Source organism: Furipterus horrens, unplaced genomic scaffold, assembly GCF_987537825.1.
Source record: "Furipterus horrens unplaced genomic scaffold, mFurHor1.1.pri manual_scaffold_1, whole genome shotgun sequence".
In the NCBI taxonomy this organism is placed as follows: domain Eukaryota; kingdom Metazoa; phylum Chordata; class Mammalia; order Chiroptera; family Furipteridae; genus Furipterus; species Furipterus horrens.
The window spans coordinates 23,970,074-23,993,186 of record NW_028327171.1 but is presented as its reverse complement, the minus strand read 5'-3'; the positions used below and the strand labels follow the sequence as shown (position 1 = coordinate 23,993,186).

Sequence of the window (23,113 nt, the reverse complement as noted above, 5' to 3'; positions counted from 1 at the left end):
TTTATAAAATTAACCCATCCTAGATACCATTTTTGTACCTTGAACGTATTTCTATTATTATCAGACTGAATTGGAAATTTAAAAAAATAATTAATTGCAATTGTACAAGTAATATATGATCATTATTTTAAAAATTCTAAGAAGAATACTGTTAGGATAGATAGCAAACCAAGGCAAGGAGGAGGAGGGATACATGTCCCACCCACTGACTCAGCAGCCCTTGAAGTTCTATGTATCCTTCCCATTGTCTGGGAAAGAAAGCTTTGAAACTGTGCTTTTATCCCAAGGCCTGAAAGGCCAGAAAGGGCCCACGGGGCCTAAAGGAAAAAGTCCGTTGACACCTTCGGGTATTCAAAACCCTGTCCTGGAAAGCTAGCACCACCTTTACCTGTCGATCAATATGTAACTTCTCTACCTTCCCCCATCCCACCCACTGTGTAAGTCTTCAGAACCAAGGACTGATGCACTCTCTTTGGCCGCCCAGCCTCAGTCCACACTGGCTTTGCCTCTGGCTCTGGTTCTTGCCGTTTCTGCCCCTGCCCTTGCCACCCTTGTTCTTTTCTCTCTCCCACCTTGGCAAGGCCCGTTCTCTCCCGTGAAAACGTATCACCAGTTCAACCCTGCTGCTTGCACAATAATAGACTCACTGATCTGTAATTCTTTACTGTGTTGGTGAGAAGAACTGAGTTTCTAGGAGTTTCTCCGGTAACAATACGACTCATAGAGTGGCCCACAGACAAGCACCGAACTCTGAACTCTCTGTTATGGGTCCTTGGTGAGATTAAGAACAGAGACTGAGAGTAAATATCTAGAAATTGTTATGGCAATTTGATAGAATAACTTTGTTGAATCTAATAATAAGCAATTCAGGCTTGTATTTGCAATGTATTTAAAATCTTCATTTTAGTAACAATTCATCTTTACCGGATATTATAAAAGAACCATTCCACACCATGTTGGATATGCATAGGGTGCTCCATTTTACATGAAATTAACAATTTGTATATATTATATAGAGATATGTATATATCTGGAAAGATAGACATCATCCTGTTGCCTCTGAGGAAGGCAATTGGATAATTTTGGTGAAAGATTGGGGCTTTTACCTTTTCTTTTGTCTAGTTCTCTATTTCAAAGCTTCTCAAACTAGTTGGTCAATTTCTGATATTAAATATCATAAAAAATGAATCCATCCAAGGACTGGCTTGACTGGATCATTTGCAATCAGCTAATATTGAGTATCGACTATTTGTACCCCCTCTTTGGACTTTATGTCCTGCATGAAAAAGAAGAGAGAAATAGATACTAACTTTAAGCTAGCTCCCAAAGCAAACCTGTGGTTTTGTTGGTTTTATAGCACTGGGGAACACAATTTTCATTGAGTTAGATCTAACACTTGTTTTTGACTAACTTTTGGCATCTGATTCCAAAAATGACCCCAGTTTTTCTCTATCACATCAATGTTTTAAGGTACAGGATACCCTCCCTTTGTCCCAAAAAATCATACAAAATGTACACACAAAGGAAAATTTTAAAAAATTATTGGAATATACTGTTTATTTAGTTATTCATATAAAGGCTCTATGTTACTGTAAGTCAAATTGTGTACAAGTAGTAAAGTTCTGCTACCAAACATACATAATAAGGTATTTTATATTTTCAAACAACAGACTAGGAAATGCAACATGAGATACTTGAAACAGTCTCCTTCAGTTGGCAAAGCCTTAACAAATTGCTTCATGAGACCCAGTTTTATGTGCAGAGGTAGGATTATAATGTTTTTTCTGTCAACAAGTGGCTCATGTAGAATGTTTCAATCACCAGGTTTGAGGTCAGATCTTGGAGGTCAATTCGACCCCACCCAATGATTCTCACAAGCTCTGCTGTCCCACATACACAGAAAACAGCGATACCTGATGTGTCCACGTTGCTGACCAAGAAGGAAGCAGCCCATTTTAAGGTCAACACAGATGATCCAATTGTGCTTGTGATATTGCAACAGATTAGTGACTCTCTGTCTTCATATTCTCCACAAAAACAAACTGAATGGCCAATTGGGACTGCACCAAATAAATTGTCGTGTGGAGAAGGACACACATCAAGTTCCGCTTTGAGATATCGATGAACAGTTGCCATTCATTTGCATTATAGATTGGAATTCCCAATTCCTCCATTAAACCATGTATGTTATGGCAATACACAAAGCCACCATCACTTCGAAAGTACTGCAGAAATGCACTTTCTCTTGATCAAAAGTAGGATACCTTTGCTCCTTTTTCAAGCAAATTTTTCTCATGCAGTCTTGATGCTAGGAGTTCTGAAGCCTTTTTGGATAGTCCCAAATCTCGTGCCAAATCATTCAACTCATGCTGATCAAATCCCTTACAAACTGAGTCATATTCAATTTCAAAATCTTCATCGTTGCTGTCACTTAGTTCTTCACCATACTCCTGTCTTTCAAAAGAGGGTAGTTCAATGAAAACTGGCACTGGGATTTCATCTGAATGAAGCACTGGGCATACAGCTGATGGTAGACTAGGCTACTCTATTTTACATTTATTTTTCTTGTTATATCCTGATGTTTTCACTATACAAAAGTAACAGTCAAGGGAATGATCTCTGGGCTCGCCAAACCATAGACATAGCAAATGGCAATTTATCATGTGTTCCCTTCATCAACTGCTTGCACACCTTGTGAGGGGCCCAAGACTTATCTTGATCACCAAGTTTTACTTTAAAATATGCAAAATAGGCTTGCCTGACAAGTGCGCCAATGTTTGTCCTTTGGGAATGGTGAAACTGCCACTGATATAACAAAATGGATCAGGGTTGTTTAGGCACTTATGATGAGATATAGCAGAGGCAGACATGATCTGAAGGAAAAGAAATAAGTGTGTATGTAAATAAAAAAATAAATTCTGCCAACTCTTTCTATACAGACAAGAACTCAGACTACACTTTGGAATACGATTCACTATATAGAGCAACCTCTCACCACACTGTCTCATGTGTAACTGAATAGCCCAGACAAGTATAGATCTGTTGCTGGTCTCCAAGGTCATTCCCCCCACCTCTTCCCACTCGAGGGAAGTTTGCTCTCAGCCAATAAGACAGCACTAGTGCTTCCCTCAATCCAGGCTTGATCTAGCCTAGAGTGGTCACATTAAGATAAGCTGCACAGAAAAACTTGACGTGATAGAAGAAAACTAACTGCAGTTTTGAAATCAGCATGCCTATTTAAGTCTAAAACAGCTGAAAAATAGAACTCAACAGGAATTGTGTTAAAAATTGCTCCCCTGTTCATTTAGCTTATTAAATTGGCACTGGCTTTAATTCCTAGCCATACATGTCCAACTTCCGGACACATCTCCAAAAACTGTCCCAGTAGTGGACACATGGCTGATCTGCTATGAAGTGCTTCAAGGAAAACAGAATAAATGGGGACCTGCAGCTCTCTATTAGGGAGAGAGGGCTATGGTGGTAGGACAGACCCTTAGGATGAAACTGGCTGCTGGACAGAAAGGAAAAGGCAAGACCCGGCTGCCTATGCAAGGGGGAAAACATGCAATTCAGTGCACAAGTTTTGATTAAGTCTCTACCATATATATATATATATAGTATCAACCAGATTCTGTGGGGAATACAAAATAAACACAAAAATGGTAGTTTTTAAAAAGACAATACATACCCAGGAAGTGCTCAAGTACCAATGCATAATAGTATGGAATCATGCATCAAAATGTATACTAGAAGTCATAAATACTATGAGAGAGTCCAAAGGTGAGGGAAATTAATTAAAGTAAGATTGGGTGGAGAAGGCTCTGGCAAGAGGTAGAACTTCATTTGGATCTCAAAAAAATTGGTAGGATTTGATTAGTAGAGAGGAGAGGAATATTTCAGGTTTGAGACAAAACATGAGGGAAAGTGTGAAATCTCGAAGTAAGTAAACGACATGTCAGTGAGGAAACAGGTCTGGCTGATCTTGGTTCAGGCAGACACATGAGGGGGAGGGAGGAGGATAAGGTGAGGTGGTAATGCAATAAGGAAATGAATGGCAAGGTAAATTTATAGATTGTGGAAAACCTCAACTGCCAAAAGATATTGGAGTTCTGTCTTTTATCTCCCGAGCTTTTAAGGAACTGAGGTAAAGAAACTGATATTTCAATATTTACAGATTTCCCAGGATGAAGGGATGAAGGAGGGTTGGGAGAGAATGGAAGCAAGACCATTTAGAAAATTATGGTAATGGTTCAGGTATGAAGTAACAGCAGATATGGTAGAACAGACAGAACAGACAGATTCAAGAACAATTTCCTTCCTTGAGGAAGGAACAGGACTTGGTAACTAAAATAGAATAAAGAAGAAATAAAAACCAAAGACGAGTCTGCGGTTCAAGATGTCTGGATGACCAGAATCAAAGAATTTTAGACCTGCAAGGGGTCGAGTCAGACTCCCTTCACTTCAAGAAATGATAAAACTGGTTGTTGTTTCAAGTCTCAGAACTACTTCTCAGCAGAGCCAGAAGCAGAATGCCTACACTTGTGCAATTATGAGATTTTTCCAAGCAGTATATGCCAAGTGCTACTTATGTATAAATCATTCTTAGAATAACTATTTCTAATGACAGAGCAACCAGACTAGAATGTGATGTCATAGTAACTGCCACAGGACTAAATAGAAAAAAAAAAAAAAAGTCATGTATTCACATGGAGAATTCGCACAAAAGTCAGATACTGTATGATTCCTGCTGTAAACAGATTAGCAACTTCTCAGGGTTATAAATTCTCTTTGATGACATTAACCATGATGACTTATCCCTTTCTATCTGTTTTTTACACTTACTGGTCACCTTCACATTTGCCTTTTTGTGTGTCATTTGCTTTATTAAGGTGAAGACTTATACTTCATTGTCCTTAACCCAAATTATGGTGTTGTGTTATTAACTGCTGGTGGTCTAATGATGAATAACATATTGCTGAATAAATTAATGAAATTATACTGGTTGTGAATTTACTATTAAAGGACCTGAAAGTTTAAAGAATGTAAAACATGCTCCCCAGAGAGACTACAGAGACTAATGGAATGAGAACTGATTTAAGCATCAGGAATATGATTCTTTAGTGGTGTCAACGAGCCCACTGATAAGTCTGTTTGCCCCTTTTGTCATTATCTGAAGCCTGCAGGTCTTGAAATAGTAGAAACACAACTTTAGCTGTCATCATTGACTTCCTTTGAGAACTGGGTGAACAAAAGGCCTACTAGCAGGACCTCTGTTTGTTAAGACTATACAAAATATAGGCTAACCCTTTCATTTTTTTTCTCTGAGTGACACATAACTTACCTTCCCTACTGGAAGAGTCTCACTTGCTTGAACTCATTTCTACTAATGTTTTTATACAATTAAAACATATGCTTAACTCTTCCCAATTTTTGATCCTTTATAACTCTGAATAGGTCTTAGTATTTCCCCATTTTAATATTGTTTGGAAGTACATAGGAAAACAACTTTTTTCATAACTTGGAAATAAGGTAACAACTCTTCCAAACCATGATTTTTTAAAATAGTTAAGCCTGAAAGGGTGGGATACAGAAATAAATTTTTTTTTTAATCCCAGCACTTAAGCAATCTTGTGAAGCAGAGCCACTAGACCCATTGTTTCCCATCCTCTGGATTAGCCATAGGTTGCTTCAGCCTGTGTTGAAGCTGAAAGAAGAAACAGTGAAAATAGTCCTATCTATTGGATATAATTTGGGGTAGGCAGAAGGGAGTGGGAAATGGACACAAAGTTGTATAATAGTCTAGGTGGTTCTGCTCTTCTGGAAATGATTGCCAGACACTGGAGGTGGGGGTCTGCCTAGAGCTGGTTGTTAGTGTGTGGGTTCTTGATGTTATACAGAAAAGATTTCACAACTTAAGTCCAGCTGATTTTGAGAGTATGATTTACTAAAGGTGGGGACAGTGAAACAAGGAAGGGTCTAGGACAGAAGCAACAGGAGAGAGCAAAGGCAGGGCTGCTTTGGCTCACTGGGAAGTCAGCAAAAAGGGGGCCTTGGAGACAGATTCAGGGGTTTAGTCAAGGACAAGCTGCCACTTCCCATTGCTATCCTAGTTGCAAGTCTCAAGGGGACCCTAAGAGTCTAGGAGATGTATGCCCGTGTGGAAAGAAGGGAAAGGGAAAGGACAGACATGTTCTCAGGAGGGATGGCATGCACAGCAACCTTTATTTTGACAGGTTTTAAAGACTGGAGTGTAAGGGAGGTCTTAGGGGAAGATCTCAATAGAACATTCACCAGCTCTTCCAGGTGTACCTTTTCAGGGTCATGGTCTCTACTTATTAGTCAGCGCTAGGGCAGAGGTCATTAGTCATTACAGCTGGTACTGGCATCGCCCACCTGGTTTTGCTGCTTTTCTAGGCCTGGAGCTGAAATACAGCTGAGGCCTAGATGTTAACTCTAGGGAGGGTTATCTTCTGTATCCAGCTGTAAATTGCTGGGCCAGCTGATTCAGCTGTCTCAGTTTCCCCATACCACTTGCCAAGAAATTTTCCTAGCTTCTTACTATCTTGTCTCAGTGACATCATTGCCAAAATAGAAATGTATTCAAACTCCCTTTGCCCTACAGGCCAAAGTTTCGATGCTCTTCATAATTAAACAAATTGAACCTTAAAACGGAGCTGTGTAATAGAAAGATAGTGGGGCATCTTATCTGTGGACAATCTCTAAGAAATTCAAGGGTGGGATACAAAAATGGTTGAAATAAACCAAAATCAAGTCTTTTTCTCTAGCTCTGGACTCGGATAATTTTGTTCAGTATTATTCTTTTCACTTTAAATTTGAGATTTTGGGGATTGCTAGCTAATATCAGAGTAAAAATAGAAATGAGATTGGTATCTCAAACTATCTATTTGCGCTAACCACGACTCTCGGGCATAATCAATTACCTCTGTAAGGTTCTTATTCTAAAACTATTTTTGGAAACTAGGGGTTTTCCAGATTACTGAAAGCTGTGGCACTGTCACTGTTTCGCAAGCCAAGCAGTGAAAGCAGCCGCCCTCCCAGTCATTAAGTCTTGCCCTTTCATAGAAAACGCTCATCCATGAGCTTTTCGGGGGTACCTATGTGGTTCGCATTCCTGTTTTGTAAAAAATACAGTAAGACAGTCCTTTCTAGATTCCTTGTGTGTCACTTTAAATTTCAAGTTCGTCCGTACACGACCTCAGGCTACTGCTTACATCTGTCAAAGGGGGCGAAGGTCGGCCCTAGGCTTCCCTCTGCACACCCTGAACCTGCGCCGCGCAAAAAGTCTGGAGATGGCGAGAGGAGCAAAAGGACGCACGGTCTACACAAATTAACAAAATCGTGCAGGGGTTATAGCAAATTTTGCCAACTTCATCTTGGGGAGAAACTAGTAAATACCCTCACTATTCTTGTGGCTAAAAATATTACAAACAAAGCGGCTTGGGCCTATTTTAGCTAAAAAGACCTTGGGGCCTCCTTGACCACTCCAGGGTTCTGCCACTAGGTCACCCAGGTTACCCGAGGGTCCCACACACCAGCCGCTGCTCCCAGAACGGCGCGGGAGGAGACACTGTGGGCGGAGGCAAGGCTCAAAGGGACTAGTTGGCGCGGGCCGGCAGGGCGTAGTGACGTCAGAGCGGAAGCGCACGCTGCGTGAAGCGGCCCAGAACGCGGCGGTCACGGGAATATCCGTCGCGCCGAGGACGCTGGTTAGTTTCACTCCGGGTTCCGGCTGCGTTGGGCGTGCGTGCAGCTCGCTGAGACTATGGCGTCCGGGCCTCATCCGACAGTGACCGCTGCCGCCGCAGCCTCATCGGCAGCCCCGAGCGCAGGCGGCTCCAGCTCCGGTACGACCACCACGACTACAACTACGTCGGGAGGGATTCTGATCGGAGACCGCCTCTACTCGGAAGTTTCGCTCACCATCGACCACTCGCTAATTCCCGAGGAGCGGCTTTCACCTACCCCGTCCATGCAGGACGGGCTCGATCTGCCCAGCGAGACGGACTTGCGCATCCTGGGCTGTGAGCTCATCCAGTCCGCTGGCATTCTTCTCCGGCTGCCGCAGGTCAGTGCTCCGGGCCGCCGGGCGCGCCTCTTCTCCCCGCCATGCCGCCCCCCCCTCCGCTGTATCCTCGTAGGGGCAAGTCCCAGCGGGGTGGAATGGTCCCCTCTGGCTTTCCAGCCGGGGGTCCCAGCCGGAGCCGTGGCATGCCGTGGGCAGGAGGGCCCGGAGGCGAAGCTCACTAGCTGTTCGCGGTGGGGAGGGGAAGGGGAGCGAGCGGCGGCACAAAATGGCGGCGACGCCTGGTGCGGGCTCGCCTGACCCCTGCGCTTTCCGTTCTTCTCTCTTGTCTGCAGGTGGCGATGGCAACGGGACAGGTGTTGTTTCATCGTTTTTTCTACTCCAAGTCTTTCGTCAAACACAGTTTCGAGGTAAGCACAGCGGGGGCGGGTGAAAAAGGATTTCTTCACCCGGAAATGGGAAGGAGGGGGGTAATGTTAGCTGCCAGCTTTTCCAGAAAGGAAGTGGATAGTTCAGGCCTTTGTACCTAGGTCTCACCCACCAGGAAGTGCGGACTTTTGAAATGTGTTTTAGAAACTAGAAAATGGATCCAGAGCCCTCTCATTAGTAATTAGAATTTTTAACCAAATGTGAAACTCCTGTGAGACTGAGCTTGACTCTGGATTCAAAGTTGGGGAATTGAACAATAAAAATAAATCATAGCATTTATATAGCCGGTAAGCTTATGGCTTGGAAATGTCAATTGTAATTTTATTTACCAAAGGCTGTCCCATTTGTGCCCTAAAGTTTCTTTGTCAGCATAGGTTTGTCAGTTTTTGAGAGGGGCACATTTTCCTAACAATGCATGATAGCGCCATAATCTGTTTTTATTGCTTCTTTCAGATTGTTGCCATGGCTTGTATTAATCTTGCATCAAAAATTGAAGAAGCACCTAGAAGAATAAGAGATGTGATTAATGTATTTCACCACCTCCGCCAGTTAAGAGGAAAAAGGTAAGATTGGCATTATTGAACACAGCATCTCTTGATACTACTGTACTGTGTACTGATCATCAAATCAAAACATTCTTTCCTCTCAAGTTACAACCCATGTACAGGAAAACTTATTTAGGTGTTGAAAATCGCATAGGATCACACTGATACTTAATGAAAAAAACCCACTATTAACCAGCTATCTAAAGTTTGTAGAGGCAGTTGCATTTATGGACAATCGTAACAGTGCTGTGAAGCAGTCCTGTGGCTTAAGATTAAACAAGAAAGGGAATACGTTTGGCTCAAGTGTGAGTGTATTCTGTAAGTTGTTTTTCCCCAACCCTCTCTGGAAAACTGAAGGCTGGAAGTTTAAACACTGCAGTTCAAGTTACTATGTGGGAAAGTTTTGTGTAGATTGTTTCTTTACTTGGAAGTCCCAGTTAACTCTTTACCAATTGAGACTGGCTTTTGTTAAGAGTACCTCTCCACATTGAACCAAGATATATCGCATAATACCGGATCTGAAAGGACTGCAGGATGATAAAGTTTGAAGTCAAAGGGATTAAACAGGTATTTTGTTTTGGTCAGATACAGTCTCAGTGAGTGGGTTAGAAAAAATAGCTTAATTGATTGGGTTCCATTTAGATAAGGCCCATTTAATTTTTCTTGTAAGAAAAGAGACCAGAATAGTGTCTTATAGGTGTAGTGGCTGTGTTATAATACTTTATGTGGACTTACGTGTTCCTGGAAGGCAGTACCAAAAATTTTAGTTGCAGCACTTCTGTGTCTATAGATGACTTCTAGTATATGCTGCAGAAAGATATGCAGTAGCTGGTATAGATTAGTTCTTTTCACTTTTTAATTAATTATGATGATGATAGACAAAGTTGTGCTGAGTTTGAAAGGAAGTTAAAGGATTTTAAGTTGTTTGGGGAGGGTTGGGTGTTGGTTAGTGCCAATTTAGTGTCCTCCATGAGTGGTTTTTGTTGGCTGAATCTGTAAGTTGGCATAATAGAACTGTTCAGAGACAAGCAATTAGAAAGGAGCCTTTAAAAGATTTAGTTAAGTCTGAAACATTGCTACTCAGATAGTTTTCACAACATTTTTCAGTTTTACATATTTTTTTCCTGCCATCTCTTCTCATTCATGCTAACCATATCCAGGGATAGACTAATTTTTTATTTCACTTTAAAATATCTTTTAGCTTCTTGGTGAGGAATTCCTGGAAATTGGGAAGATTTCATTTTGGTATTTAGTATTGTTTGAGCTGAAATTTATATATTTAGGTTTCTACCTGATTCTTCAGGGTGTTTAAAACAAAACAACTAATGAAAAAGCTCTCCAGTCAAAGGATTCTGTGTTTACTTAAAGGAAATAGCTTTCTATTTTTTGAACCATTGAGCCAACTCTTATGTTACTACTTACAATGATTATCTACTTTGTGAGAGTATTCTTTCTTGATGTCAGAGTAGGTCTTTAACTAAAAAAACATTGGAATTGAAAACACCTGACATTTGCGTCTTGATTAACAGTGTCTGGGGGGGGTCATTACAGAAAGACAGATTTTTGTCTTGATTTTAGAAGTGACTGTAGCATGAAATTTAAAAGGAGTTGTTAATTGCATGGAAGCCACTTTTTTTTTTAAGCAGGATGTAAAAGTGTTTCTATGCATATAACAAGTTTACTCAGACACGTAACTTGTATATGTTATTAACTTCAACTCTTTTTTCCCTTGCAACCGACTATACAGCGACCAGCTACATTTACCAAAGCCTGGGTGATGTGGAGTGGTACATAGAGATGAAGCTGTCGTCATGGCAACAGTGAGTGAAGTATGGAAAATCCCCAAGGAGAAGCCAGTGCTCTGAGAATAGGTCACTGGAATCGGGGACTAACAGGTTGGCCACTGGTGAACCATTTAGAAAAACTCCTGTTTCTTGTTATAAGCTTTAGTCTTTGCTGTCCAAGTTATTAGAACTGTAACTTCCTATTTTCTTTGGCTAGTTAATGTCATTGAAAAGTATTAACAGTGTTAAACTTTAGGTAAAGTATTTCAGTTTATTTTATTTTAAAAAGAGAGAGAAAGGGGGCGGAGAGAGAGAGAAACATCAGTTTGTTGTCCACTTATTTATGCATTCATTGGTTGATTGTTGTATGTGTCTTGACTGGGGCCCAAACCCACAACCTTGGCGTGCTAGGACAACGCTATAAACCACTGGCCTATCTCGCCGGGGCTTATCAGTTTATTTTGTTGTTATTTATTTTAATGTAGTATAAAAGCTTTACATTGTAGTGTGAACTTGGAAAATTACAAAGGAGGCATCACTTTTGGAGCATTTAGGACACTATTCTTCAGTCCTGCCTGCACATTAGAATCACCAGATGAGCTTTTAGAAAGTGCCAATGCCCAAGCCACATCCTGGATTATTTAACTTTTTACCCCTTTGATTTTGATTCATTCATTTATTTATTTAGTAGTTTGGTAATCGTTTTAAGCATAGAATAAATTGCTGAATTTAAAAGGAAGGTTGCTTTTCCATTTTAATTGTTTCAAATTATAATTTGATTTTGGGATGCAACATACTCCCAAGAAATTAAGGGCTTTCTATAGTTTTAAGGAGCCCACATTCATACTATTAAGACTTTGTTAAAGAAGTCACATCTTCAGATGGTGCAACCATTCATTTGTATATGCAGTGAGGTATTTTCACCATGTACATAGATCATGGGTGAAAGTTGGAAGCGTCTTAAAAGTGACCTTGTCGTTCAGTCAAACCTCTCTTTGCAGTTTATTTTGGTGGCTTTTAAAGGTGGCCTTCAGTTTGAAAACACTGCTAAAAAAAAAAAGTGGTCCTTTGAAGTAGCATTGTAAATTTCTGTACACTTTGAGTATCAGTCTGCCTCCTTGTAAGCTACTCATCGCATTTTAGTATAGTTCCTTGAAGAACTAGTTCTAAATTTTCTCAGCCTTTATACTACGTGAGTGAAACTTTTAACCACGTTTTGACCTCCTAATTCTAAAATTTTCCCCCCCAAGGTATATTTCAACTAAGTCATGCTAAAGGGAAAGTAGCAGTTCTAAGGGACCAGATAATAAAGTTCCAGTGATCAAAGCCCAAGGTTTCCTATTAAGACTAAACTTTGGAAATCGTTGTTTTCTTATAAATTAATCTGGAAAATGTGACAAACTTAAAAACTGGGAGGTAGATTCAGGTTTGGTTGGTTGTTGATAATGCATTTTTTCCTCTTTGAATAGTTTGTGTATGTGTGTGTGTGAGAGAGAGAGAGAGAGAGATTTTAAAAGTGTTACCTCTTTAAACTTTTATTTGAAAGGAAAGTTACCTAATTGGAAAGGAAGACGTTCTGGCAAACCTTAATTCAATTTAATGTGTTTGTTACAGAAAATACTAATTGATACATTGTTAATATAAATAAACCACTTGCTTAGGCAATTTTCTTGAACCTTTTCTTGCTGATTTATCTGGACACTTTTTTTTCTACAAAATCTTTATAAGGTAGTTGTAAATTATATGTTCATTGAGCCTTCCTTGATTTGTGAGGTAAAACCAATTCTGAACAAAATGAAGGTGTTTGATTATGCACTCATAAAGTTAACTCTGAAAAGTGCATTTAGTTGTAGGCCTAAGCAAGTTGAGTATATGGTTGAATTAATAGTAGATAATGGGTTTTGTTTCCTTAATCATTTGATGTTAATGGGACGTTGAAACCAAAAAAAAGGTTTAGTAAAGGTGGCAGAGTAAATGCAAAGTAACGATTAGTTTAAGCAGAATTAATGAATAATTAAGCACCAGATAGTAGCCAAAATTGAAATGTGTAGCTGATTAATTACAAGAAAAATGAATTTTAACAATTTAAAGGCAGCTCTTAAAGCAGTCTTAGTAAGAGGTATAGGAGATTCAGTCTGCTCAGCTTAACAGGATAAAAATGAGACAAAACTGCTTTTATAAGATTTTACTTTTATACGAATTCTAATGGTGCAGTTTTGCTGTCTGAATTGCAGTGGATTAAGAATTATGCCCCATAGTATGTTTATCTCCTAATGCCTGTTGAAGGAGGACCAGTAGATAATGAATCATCAGAGTCTGAGGTGGATTTAACTTATTTTCGTATTTCCTGTTGTCATGAAACCTGAAAAATCATAATCTTTAATGTCTTTGAGATACATTTTCATATATACATTTATTGCTCTCATTTGAGTTAAATTTGATTGTCCCTCCAAAGAGCAGTTAACTTGTAGCCTATTGTGCTGATAAAAAATGGATTCGTTATGATACTGTATTAGAAGTCAACTTCCTCTCCAGTTGGTGGCCTTGTTTCTCATACCTTTTCATATCTGTAATAGAAATTGAACTGATTGAAGGCCATTTTCAGCATTGTTAAATCTAAGTAACAGCTATTTTCCATTTTGTCAACTTTGTCAACTTGTTTAATGTAATTTGATTAAAGAATATAATAACTTGAAATCTAGTAAGCATTCTAGTTTTTATCATTTAATTATGAGAAAATTAAGGAAATGACTACAACTCTAATATGTCAATACAGGGGTAGTTAATGTAGCTTATTTCAGATTGTTTGTTAATCTTCAAGTGAATGTATTTAAATTGGTTTTTTATTTCAAAGTATGAGCTTACATGTTTCTGGATTTGCTGTGCATGGTAAAAGGAGTTGTGAATTGGGGTAAAAATCAGAATGACACTCTTAAAAATAGATGTGTTCTGCCCAGGCCAGACACCTGAAATTTCTGGCTGAAAATGAATTGAGTATGGGGAAAATATTTAAATGTTCTACACACACACGCACACACACACATATCTCAATAAAAGTGTCTCAAGCAAAGGACATTAGGACTTCTTAACGGTCTTTTAAGTGAAAGTCCAAGTCCTGATCAAAAAAAAAAAAAGAAAAGAAACCACTTTTGAACATTAAAATTCACATAAAAGTAAGAAACCAGTTTTTAATTTCAAGACGTAAATAAGATAGTTTTGTAATTGAATGTGCTATTTCTAAAGCATTGAGCCACTGATTGAATTATAGCCTTCTCCATTGTAACTTTGGAAGCTATCAAAATTTAATCTGGCAAAGACCTTGAATGTGGTTCTGAGTCCCTTATTATGGTCTTCCCTTTTGCATTGCATACTAAATATACTGCCTAATAACTACAGCTCAGCTAAATTTAGGCATGGTTTTTATTGATCACTTTGAGCTTTGAATCTGATAGAATTTTATAGCTTTTTGGTAATTGAGCTAAATCTATAGTTTTCAGATTATCTTACAGATAGATAGCTTCTTAGAAAAAGTTGTTTAAACAGATTACCCATTTGGGGAGAATGTGGATTAGCTACCCACCATTTTTTCACCTAATTTTAATTTGGCCATACGTAGCCAAGAGTCCCAAGAGTCGATATTTTATAAAATAAGTAATCACTTTTAATCTTATGAGGTGTTATAGTAAATATTTTCAAGAACACATTCGTTTTGTGTTTGGAAAGAATCTGGAGACTAATGGGATTTGTGATAATCAAGCTTATCACCGAAGTTAATACATACATATTTACACACACACACCACCATCCCCCCTCTTAAGATCCATATGAAAAACCCACAAGGATAAATCCAATAAAATTAGAGTGAATTCTTTTCATTGCAGGGTTGAGTTAGTTTCTATAGGAATTTAGCCTAGAAAGGTATATATTTAATTAGCATAACTTGGACAGCACAAGATTAATGCCTTAACTTGTTTGCAGGAGTTTAAAAAGCTGGTTTCTGTTGCCAATAGTTGGTTGGAAGGGAAAACGGAGATGCCACAAATAAAATTTTTTGGATGTGCAAAACATTTTTGATTTTATTTCTTACAAACTGTAGGACTCCAAGCCCCTTGATCCTTGATCAGAACTACATTAACACCAAAAATCAAGTTATCAAGGCAGAAAGGAGGGTGCTAAAGGAGTTGGGATTTTGTGTTCATGTCAAGCATCCCCATAAGGTGAGTTATAGAGTACAGAAATTATATTCGTAAGTATTAGGGGTTTTATTAAAATTTTATTTTATATGACTATATTTGAGAGTTAAGTGTGGTTTTTAAAAGCATCCTTTTGGTACTGAAATTTTTCAGAAGAATGGGAATCAGAAAGACGTGGGTTCAAGTCTTTACTCTTCATTGTATAGGCATAGATAAGTTCTTTTTGTCTCTGTGGTTAACCCAGTTTTCCCTAGCTAGAAACAGATGATGAAATAACGCATTCCAAGGAATAAATTGTGTGTGTTGGGGGGAGTGTGTGTGTGTGCGCAAAAGAATCTGGCACGCTGCCTGTTACATAGTAAATGTTCAGAGTGTGGTGGCTGCTCAATGTTACTGTTTCATAGGTTTCTTGAACACCTCTTGACTTGAATGTGATCAACAAAATAGCCCCCTCTGAGGGCAGGACTATCTGCAATAGAAACTTGTCTCTGCCATTCATTAGCTTTGTGACTTTGGCAGACAGCTATGTTCTTAGGTTTCATGTCTCTAAAATTGTAAAATGGGAATGATATAAGGTCCCAAAATACCTCGTCTGAACTGAGGTAGAGCTAGTTATATGTAGTGTGATAAGCTTCATTGTAGAAATATTTAGTGTTTGATTATTTAAAATAATGCCCACTTGGAGTATTATAATATGTATGATACCCATTGAATAACTTTAAAAACATACTATCTAGGGTTTTGGGACATGAAGAATTGTACCTTGGGAAAGTAAATGCTGTAATCTTTTAGCTTTAACTTGTTTGCAGGACAGAGTGCCCCACCACATAGTATTTATGAAAAATTAGATATTTTCATTGAATTAACTCAATTTTTTTCTTGTACAATTTTGAAACATTTCTAAACATTTTTATGAAATATAACAGCATAATGACCCAGATACATTTTAGGTTGGTCTGTATTATTTATGCAGTTTATAGAAGAATTAAAACTTCGACCTAACATTTTTAGTTATTTACATTCATTGAACTCTGTACTCTGAAAGAACCAGTGATGTGCTAAATTGAGGTTTTTCTTTTCCCCTTGTCCTTCAGATCATTGTTATGTATTTACAAGTCTTAGAATGTGAACGTAATCAAACCCTGGTTCAAACTGCCTGGTAAGTTGCTTTTTTTTTTACATTTATTTCCTAGCTAGGAAAACAGAAGCAGAAATAAAGTAAGTTTCACTTTCCCTTTCCAAAATAATGAGATAAGTTTCTTTTCATGTTTTTTGTCTTTTTTGTTTTTTAATCAAAAGGTAAATAAGCTTATTTCTGCTTCCTGTTTTCTTGGCTTGACTAATTACTTTTAATGGAGAACTCAATTTAACTTTGTTCTTTTTTCTACTCTTTAATTAAAGGGTAGTCCATGATGGTAAGTCATAGAACTCTGCCCTCCGCACTTCAGCCCATGACCTCAGGATGGCCTGATTGGCTGCCCTGCTCTCCAGCCAATCCAGTGCAAGCTCTCATCCGAGATTCACTGAAGTGGTCCATATCCATCTGGCAGCATCTTCTAGTTCTGTCGGGGTGTCAAAAGGATTTGTATATTTACTTCTAGAAGTAACTATTCAACATGCCTATGTATTTAATGTGTACCTGTAACTATCAAAATAAATAGCTCATTTTTTGATAGATTTGTTATCCAACCATTATGAATTAAGTAATTTTGTGAGGAGTTTGACTAGATTTCTATTTTCAGTATGTACAGCAAGAATTCTACCAAAGGAAATTACAACTTGTAGCTTAAAATGGGCACCTTCCATACTGGATGAATTTATAGCTGCTGGGCTATTGCAGACAATAACAGAATTAAGAAGTACTTGGTTTTTAAAAGCTTTTAACATAAGCACTTTAGAACTTGGACTTTTGAAATGCACATGTGTGATTTGGAGTGCTGGCGTATTTAAAGGTAAAGTAAAACAAGGAGTTTGTGGTCCAGGCACTAGGCACTACTATCTCAAGACTGTGTGCAGGACTTAATTTTTGTGTTCTGGACTTACGACTGCCATACTTGTTTTAGATTCAGTAAATATTAATAGTAAAGTCATTGTTTTTATTAAATGCATGACATTTTTTAATATGGTCTGTAAAACAGATTTTAGTGGTTACCATGGGTAAGGATTTTAAGAAACAATCCTTTAAACAATTTTTAAAACTTCTTCAATACTTTAGGAATGTTTGGGGAGGGTTCACTACTTAAAAAGTTGAGCAGTTTATTAACTGAAGTAGTTTATTGCTTTTATTTTTACATAGTCACAAGGCTGTTTTATATATTGATTGCTCTTCACATCCCTGTCTGGATTTTTTGAAGTAGCTTAGCTTTCTTAATATAACTTGGTGAGTGCTTACCTTTTTACCCCTGTCACAGTACTTTGAGTTTTTTTCTTTTAAGAATGTGGTGGTTGACACTGATTTTCTATGTGGATAAAGGAGAGATGGTCAATAATTAATGGCTTGAAGTATTGTTGGAGTGGTTTATCATTTGTGAAACTAGTCATGTCAGAATTGACTTTCACAACATTGCTTTCATAGAAATATAATTCTAAAACTTTAAAAGTTCTATTTGGAATAATAAACAATTATTTTAAAGGACTTTGGTCTTATAGAGGAAAGTTGAGAATTGTTCTTGTGTTAAATTCTTATCTCATTGATTTTTGAGTTAAGAATTGTTATGTGCTAGAAACAAGGATATGAATATAAATATGAGAAGAAAAAAGAATAAAGTAGATTGAGTCTCCAGTTTTATGTTTTAGAACTGGTTTATGTACAGAGCTTATGATTATGATATTTTTCAGGAATTATATGAATGACAGTCTTCGAACCAATGTATTTGTTCGATTTCAACCAGAGACCATAGCATGTGCTTGCATCTACCTTGCAGCCAGAGCTCTTCAGGTAGGTATATTTAGCCTGTTTTGTCTTGCAGGATATATCAGTCATCCTAATAAAAAGTGAAATTTCATCCAGCTCATTCTGTTTTTATGGTTTAGATTCCATTGCCAACTCGTCCCCATTGGTTTCTTCTTTTTGGTACTACAGAAGAGGAGATCCAGGATATCTGCATAGAAACCCTTAGGCTTTATACCAGAAAAAAGGTAATTCAGTTTACTCATGTTTGTGCTAATACTTTTCTCAGGGATGAGACTACAAACTACTGTGAAGGAGAGATGCTAACTTTTATTTTCCTCCAACAGCCAAACTATGAATTGCTGGAAAAAGAAGTAGAAAAAAGAAAAGTAGCCTTACAGGAAGCCAAATTAAAAGCAAAGGGATTGAATCCTGATGGAACTCCAGCCCTTTCAACCCTTGGTGGATTTTCTCCAGCCTCTAAACCATGTAAGATTTATTTAGAATTGAAGTGAGTTGGATGCTGAAGGTGTGTGGTTATCCGAAAGCTTTAGCATTTAACAGGTGCAAGGAAACGGTAATGCTAAGAAGCTGTTACTGTTTACTCTTGACAGTCAACTAAAGACATACTTGAAAACATGATACTTTGAGTTATTTTTACAAACAGCTTTTGCTCTTCTGTTAAATCTAGTAATTAGTATGTTTTTTATGGTTTTTTTAAAGCATCACCAAGAGAAGTAAAGGCTGAAGAGAAGTCACCCATCTCTGTTAATGTGAAGATGGTCAAAAAAGAACCCGAGGACAGACAACAGGTTTCCAAAAGCCCTTATAACGGGTGAGTATACTTGAGTTAAGAAAACTTGTCTGAGGAATCTTTTATGCAATTAATTTCTATAACACTTCAGTTATGTAACTAAAATACTAAGGTGCTGTTTCGTTTTTGTTTTTGGAGTGTAAGAAAAGATAGCAAGAGGAGTAGAAATAGCAGAAGTGCAAGTCGATCAAGGTCAAGAACACGATCACATTCTAGATCACATACTCCAAGGAGACAGTAAGTAAAGATTCTCTTAGGAAAAACAATCTTATTTGGAGTGTTTAAAAGTCATTCTTTTTAAAGTTTTATTTATTGATTCTAGAGAGAGGAAGGGGGAGAGAGAAAGATTGATTTGTTGTTTTACTTATTTATGCATTCATCGGTTGATTCTTGTATTGAACTCACAATGCAACCTTGACATATGGGCACAGTGTTCTAACCAACTGAGATACCTGACCAGGGCTAAAAGTTACTCTTTAAAAAAAAAGAATTGAACAAGTGAGGCTAGACTTAGGCTTTTTGCGTAAGGGCAGCTTTTGAGAAGTGAGTTTGGTAATATGATCTGCATGTCTGGGGCTTTTTGTTTCTTTTGCTTTTTTGTTTTGTGGTGGTATACCTTAATGGCATTATTTTTGCGCCATGCCCCAAAGGGTTTTTTGTATTTTATTTTTTGTTTTGCTTGTTTTTCTTTCTTTTCCTTCCTTCCTTTCTTTCCTTTTGTGTAGGGGCTGGCAAAAGTGCTATGGGAGGTATATGATGTGAAAACGTCTTTCTGTCTGGTTTCAGTTAGAAAATATAACTTTCTTTTTTCTTTTTAGTTTTTAAATTATTTATTTATTTTTATAGAGAAGGAAAGGGAAGGAGAAAGAGAGGGAGAGCAACATTGATTGGCTGCCTCTCACACACACTCAATTGGGGACCTGGCCTGAAACCCAGGCATGTGCCCTGACTGGGAATCAAACCAATAGTTTGCAGGCCAGCACTCAATCCACTGAGCCACACCAGCTGGGGTTAAAATTTGACTATTTCACTAACCACTTACTAACTAATAAGTGGACCATAGCCAAATACTCTTCTGATTAGCTTTGTAATTAGATTGCTAGCTATTTGTGGCTCTTCAGAATATGAGAGATACTCAATAAAAAGCATAGCTATCTAGAACATTCTGTAAAACTTGCAGATTATCATTTCTCTTGGAATACAGTCATATAGTACATATTTGTTTAAGATTTGTGTAAAATAGGCTGACTGGGGGGAGGTAGTGAAGGGGAGAAATCTAATAAAAGTCTTCAGTCTGGCCTGTTGTCAGTACAGGCCTGATAGTTTTATTTTGAACCTGTTAGGAGCACTACCAAAATAATCTTGTTTCCAGTAGAAATCATATCTAATCCTCAAATTTTTATTATCTTAAGTTATAATAATAGGCGGAGTCGATCTGGAACATACAGCTCAAGATCAAGAAGCAGGTCCCGCAGTCACAGTGAAAGCCCCAGAAGACATCATAATCATGGTTCTCCTCACCTTAAGGCCAAGCACACCAGAGATGATTTAAAAAGTTCAAACAGACATGGTCATAAAAGGAAAAAGTCTCGTTCTCGATCTCAGAGCAAGTCTCGGGATCACTCAGATGCTGCCAAGAAACACAGGCATGAAAGGGGACATCATAGGGACAGGCGTGAAAGGTCTCGCTCCTTTGAGAGGTCCCATAAAGGCAAGCATCATGGTGGCAGTCGCTCAGGACACGGCAGGCACAGGCGCTGACTTCCTTCTGTTGAGCCTGCATCAGTTCCTGGTTTTTCCTCTCTTCAGTGTGATGTATGGACTCAATCAAAACAATTAAAAGCAAACTGATTAGGATTTGATTTCTTAAAACCCTCTAGGTCTCTAGAAACACTGAGGACATTTTCTCTTGAAGTATGTTATTTTTTTTTTTTTTTTTTTTTTTTTGCACATTAAAATGCCCTAGCAGTATCTAATTGAAAACCATGGTCAGGTTCAATTGTACTTATAGTTGTGTATTGTTTATTGCTATAAGAACTGGAGTGTGAATTCTATAAAAATGTATCTTATTTTTATACAGATAAAATTGCAGACACTGTTCTATTTAAGTGGTTATTTGTTTAAATGATGGTGAATACTTTCTTAACACTGGTTTGTCTGCATGTGTAAAGATTTTTACAAGGAAATAAAATACAAATCTTGTTTTTCTAAACTGCTTCTCCAAATATCTTATTTAAGTAAATTATTAAAAGCAAAATTTTAATAGTAAAGTGGCTGTGCTGATTTTCTGACAAACTAATTCTTTATTATCTGGAGTTTGCGATTGGAATAACAATTATATGCATTGGGAGCTATTGTAAAAGTCTTCCTGTATATGCGGGGAAACCTCCCCCACTACATGGAATCTTTTAATTAAAATTTGTGTATTCTTACATGTTTAAACTTAAGTCACCTTCAAAGTATTCTCTATATGATACAATACACCTATCGAGACATTTTTTTCCACTGCTCAGAACAGTTTTTAAACTTGTCGATTTTGATACCTTTTAGTGCTGCTGCCATTTTTTGTTTCACCTCTTTCACGTTGGCAAAATGTTTCCCTTTGAGGACTTTTTTCATGAGAGGAAATAAAAAGCCGCTTGGCAAAATCCGGTGAATAGGGAGTGTGGGAGGGGATGCAGCATCATGCCGTTTCTGCTGAAACACTCTTGAACACTCAGTGTGGTGGGCAGCTGTGCTCATAAATGACCCATCAGGAAATGGGCAAACGAGTTTTCAAAGAAAAGTAATTGAAGCCAAGTGCAGCCTCACCGCCACCCGCTGGCACACTGATACGAGATGTGTACCTAGAACACTCACCTAGCAGGGGAAGCCTTGTATCCACAAGGGACCTCCCCTCTAAAGAGATTTGGGGGGATGGTCCCCAGTCATATATGGGGAAAGGAAATGGTAGTGAAGCCCAACAGTAATATAAAATGTTAGGTCAGTTTTAATTACTATTTCTAAATTGAACTGCCCTCATGAACAAACCAGGACTTTTAACATGATGGTAAAATCAGATCCAACTTTAAAGATTTTCTTTAATTTAGATATTTAATAATTTTTTAAATCAAGGCTAGAAGAGTTTGGTAATGAGGCAAGGCCCTTGGAACCTGCCTGGCTGGCTGATAAAGTAAACCTGGCCACAAGGAAAACGAAGTTTTGTTAAAAAAGCCATTGTGTATCCAAACTAACATTTTTCAAATTATATTGAGAGTTATTTTTCCAATATTTTTAAGTGAATTTAATGATTTTAAAAGGTCATAATACATAAAGTATTTCAGTACTTTATAATTCCATTAAATCTTCATCCACCTTGATTACTTGTCCACTGGACTTGGCTCCAAATGATTTTGTTGCTGTTTCAAAAAATCAAATACTCCCAATTGTGTCTATATGTTCTCTCATATCTTTGTTTTAATGATTCTTCATAAAATTCCTTTTATGTTATGGAATGTTACCTTTGTCCTTTGCAATTGGTATCCCAATTATATAGAAAGACCAGTGAAATTCTTAATCACCTTTCCATTTTAAAGTGAGCATAAAAAATAAGTACTCCTGATTGAAGATCTAAATTTTGCTTTATAATTCTAAATGTCACTGTCACCATCAGGTATTAACCCCATTATTAATGCCCACAGCCTGCATCAAAAGTCTCACTTCAAAATTTAAAGTTAGCTTTCAGGAAAGATCCCCAAAATAGGATAAACTGATAACAAATACTCATTTTCCCAAGAGCTATTTCATAATTCATCTTGGGCTGTAAAAGATAATTGTGAAGATTGGAGATTTTTTAAATCAGATTTTTAAGCATCATGTTAAAAGCCTAGGCATATTGGGAGCTTAGTTTAGCTGGAGAGACAGAATGTACGCGGGGGTTGGTAAGGAAAATCACTCACCCACCGGAAAAAACAGGAGCAGCATTCATTGTGTGGGCCCTGATCCCTTAGATTCCCAGAGTAGCTATTTGTGTGGCTGGAAGTCACAGCTTGACTTCGTTTGTAAAGCATTTGAATTTAGTCCATTTCTGGGATTACAAGAAACAAACATGAACTTCCATGTCAGCTCAGGTCATTCCTCTACTAAGATAACTTAGTAAGTCATTTACTCCTCTGCAAACTGGCCCTTACCTCAGCGGTTTGTATAGTGCATGTGTTAGACAAATACAAGAGGGTTCTATTTTTACCCCTGCAATCCAAACAATCCCTATTAGAAAACATCCAACTACTTCAAGTTTAAATTGTTTCCTACGGACACAATTCTCAATACAGCTGTTTTAGAATTCTACTTCACTGAGATTAGATCTGATTTCTGAACAGTACAAGATTTTCAGAAAGCATGAGAACACCGGGCACTTTAATTCCAGGTGTCCTCT

At 37.9% G+C, this 23,113-nt stretch overlaps 1 protein-coding gene across 1 annotated transcript; it reads left to right on the top strand.

Annotated features, from left to right (window-relative positions):
- The first annotated feature begins 7,728 nt into the window (after positions 1-7,728).
- CCNL1 (cyclin L1) lies at positions 7,729-21,141 on the top strand. The gene is made up of 11 exons (XM_090273202.1): positions 7,729-8,086; positions 8,380-8,454; positions 8,927-9,036; positions 14,899-15,019; positions 16,090-16,154; positions 17,834-17,933; positions 18,029-18,133; positions 18,233-18,374; positions 18,609-18,720; positions 18,838-18,936; positions 20,112-21,141. The coding sequence occupies exons 1-11, from the start codon at positions 7,784-7,786 to the stop codon at positions 20,458-20,460; spliced, it is 1,581 nt and encodes a 526-aa protein (XP_090129328.1). The 5' UTR covers positions 7,729-7,783; the 3' UTR covers positions 20,461-21,141.
- Positions 21,142-23,113: the final 1,972 nt, after the last annotated feature.

Excerpts from the sequence above, each read along its gene's own strand:
- CCNL1 (XM_090273202.1), top strand. The coding sequence starts at position 7,784 with ATGGCGTCCGGGCCTCATCCGACAGTGACCGCTGCCGCCGCAGCCTCA. Across the intron at positions 8,087-8,379 it reads TTCTTCTCCGGCTGCCGCAG|GTGGCGATGGCAACGGGACA; the intron begins GTCAGTGCTCCG and ends TCTTGTCTGCAG. Across the intron at positions 18,134-18,232 it reads GGCTTTATACCAGAAAAAAG|CCAAACTATGAATTGCTGGA; the intron begins GTAATTCAGTTT and ends TTCCTCCAACAG.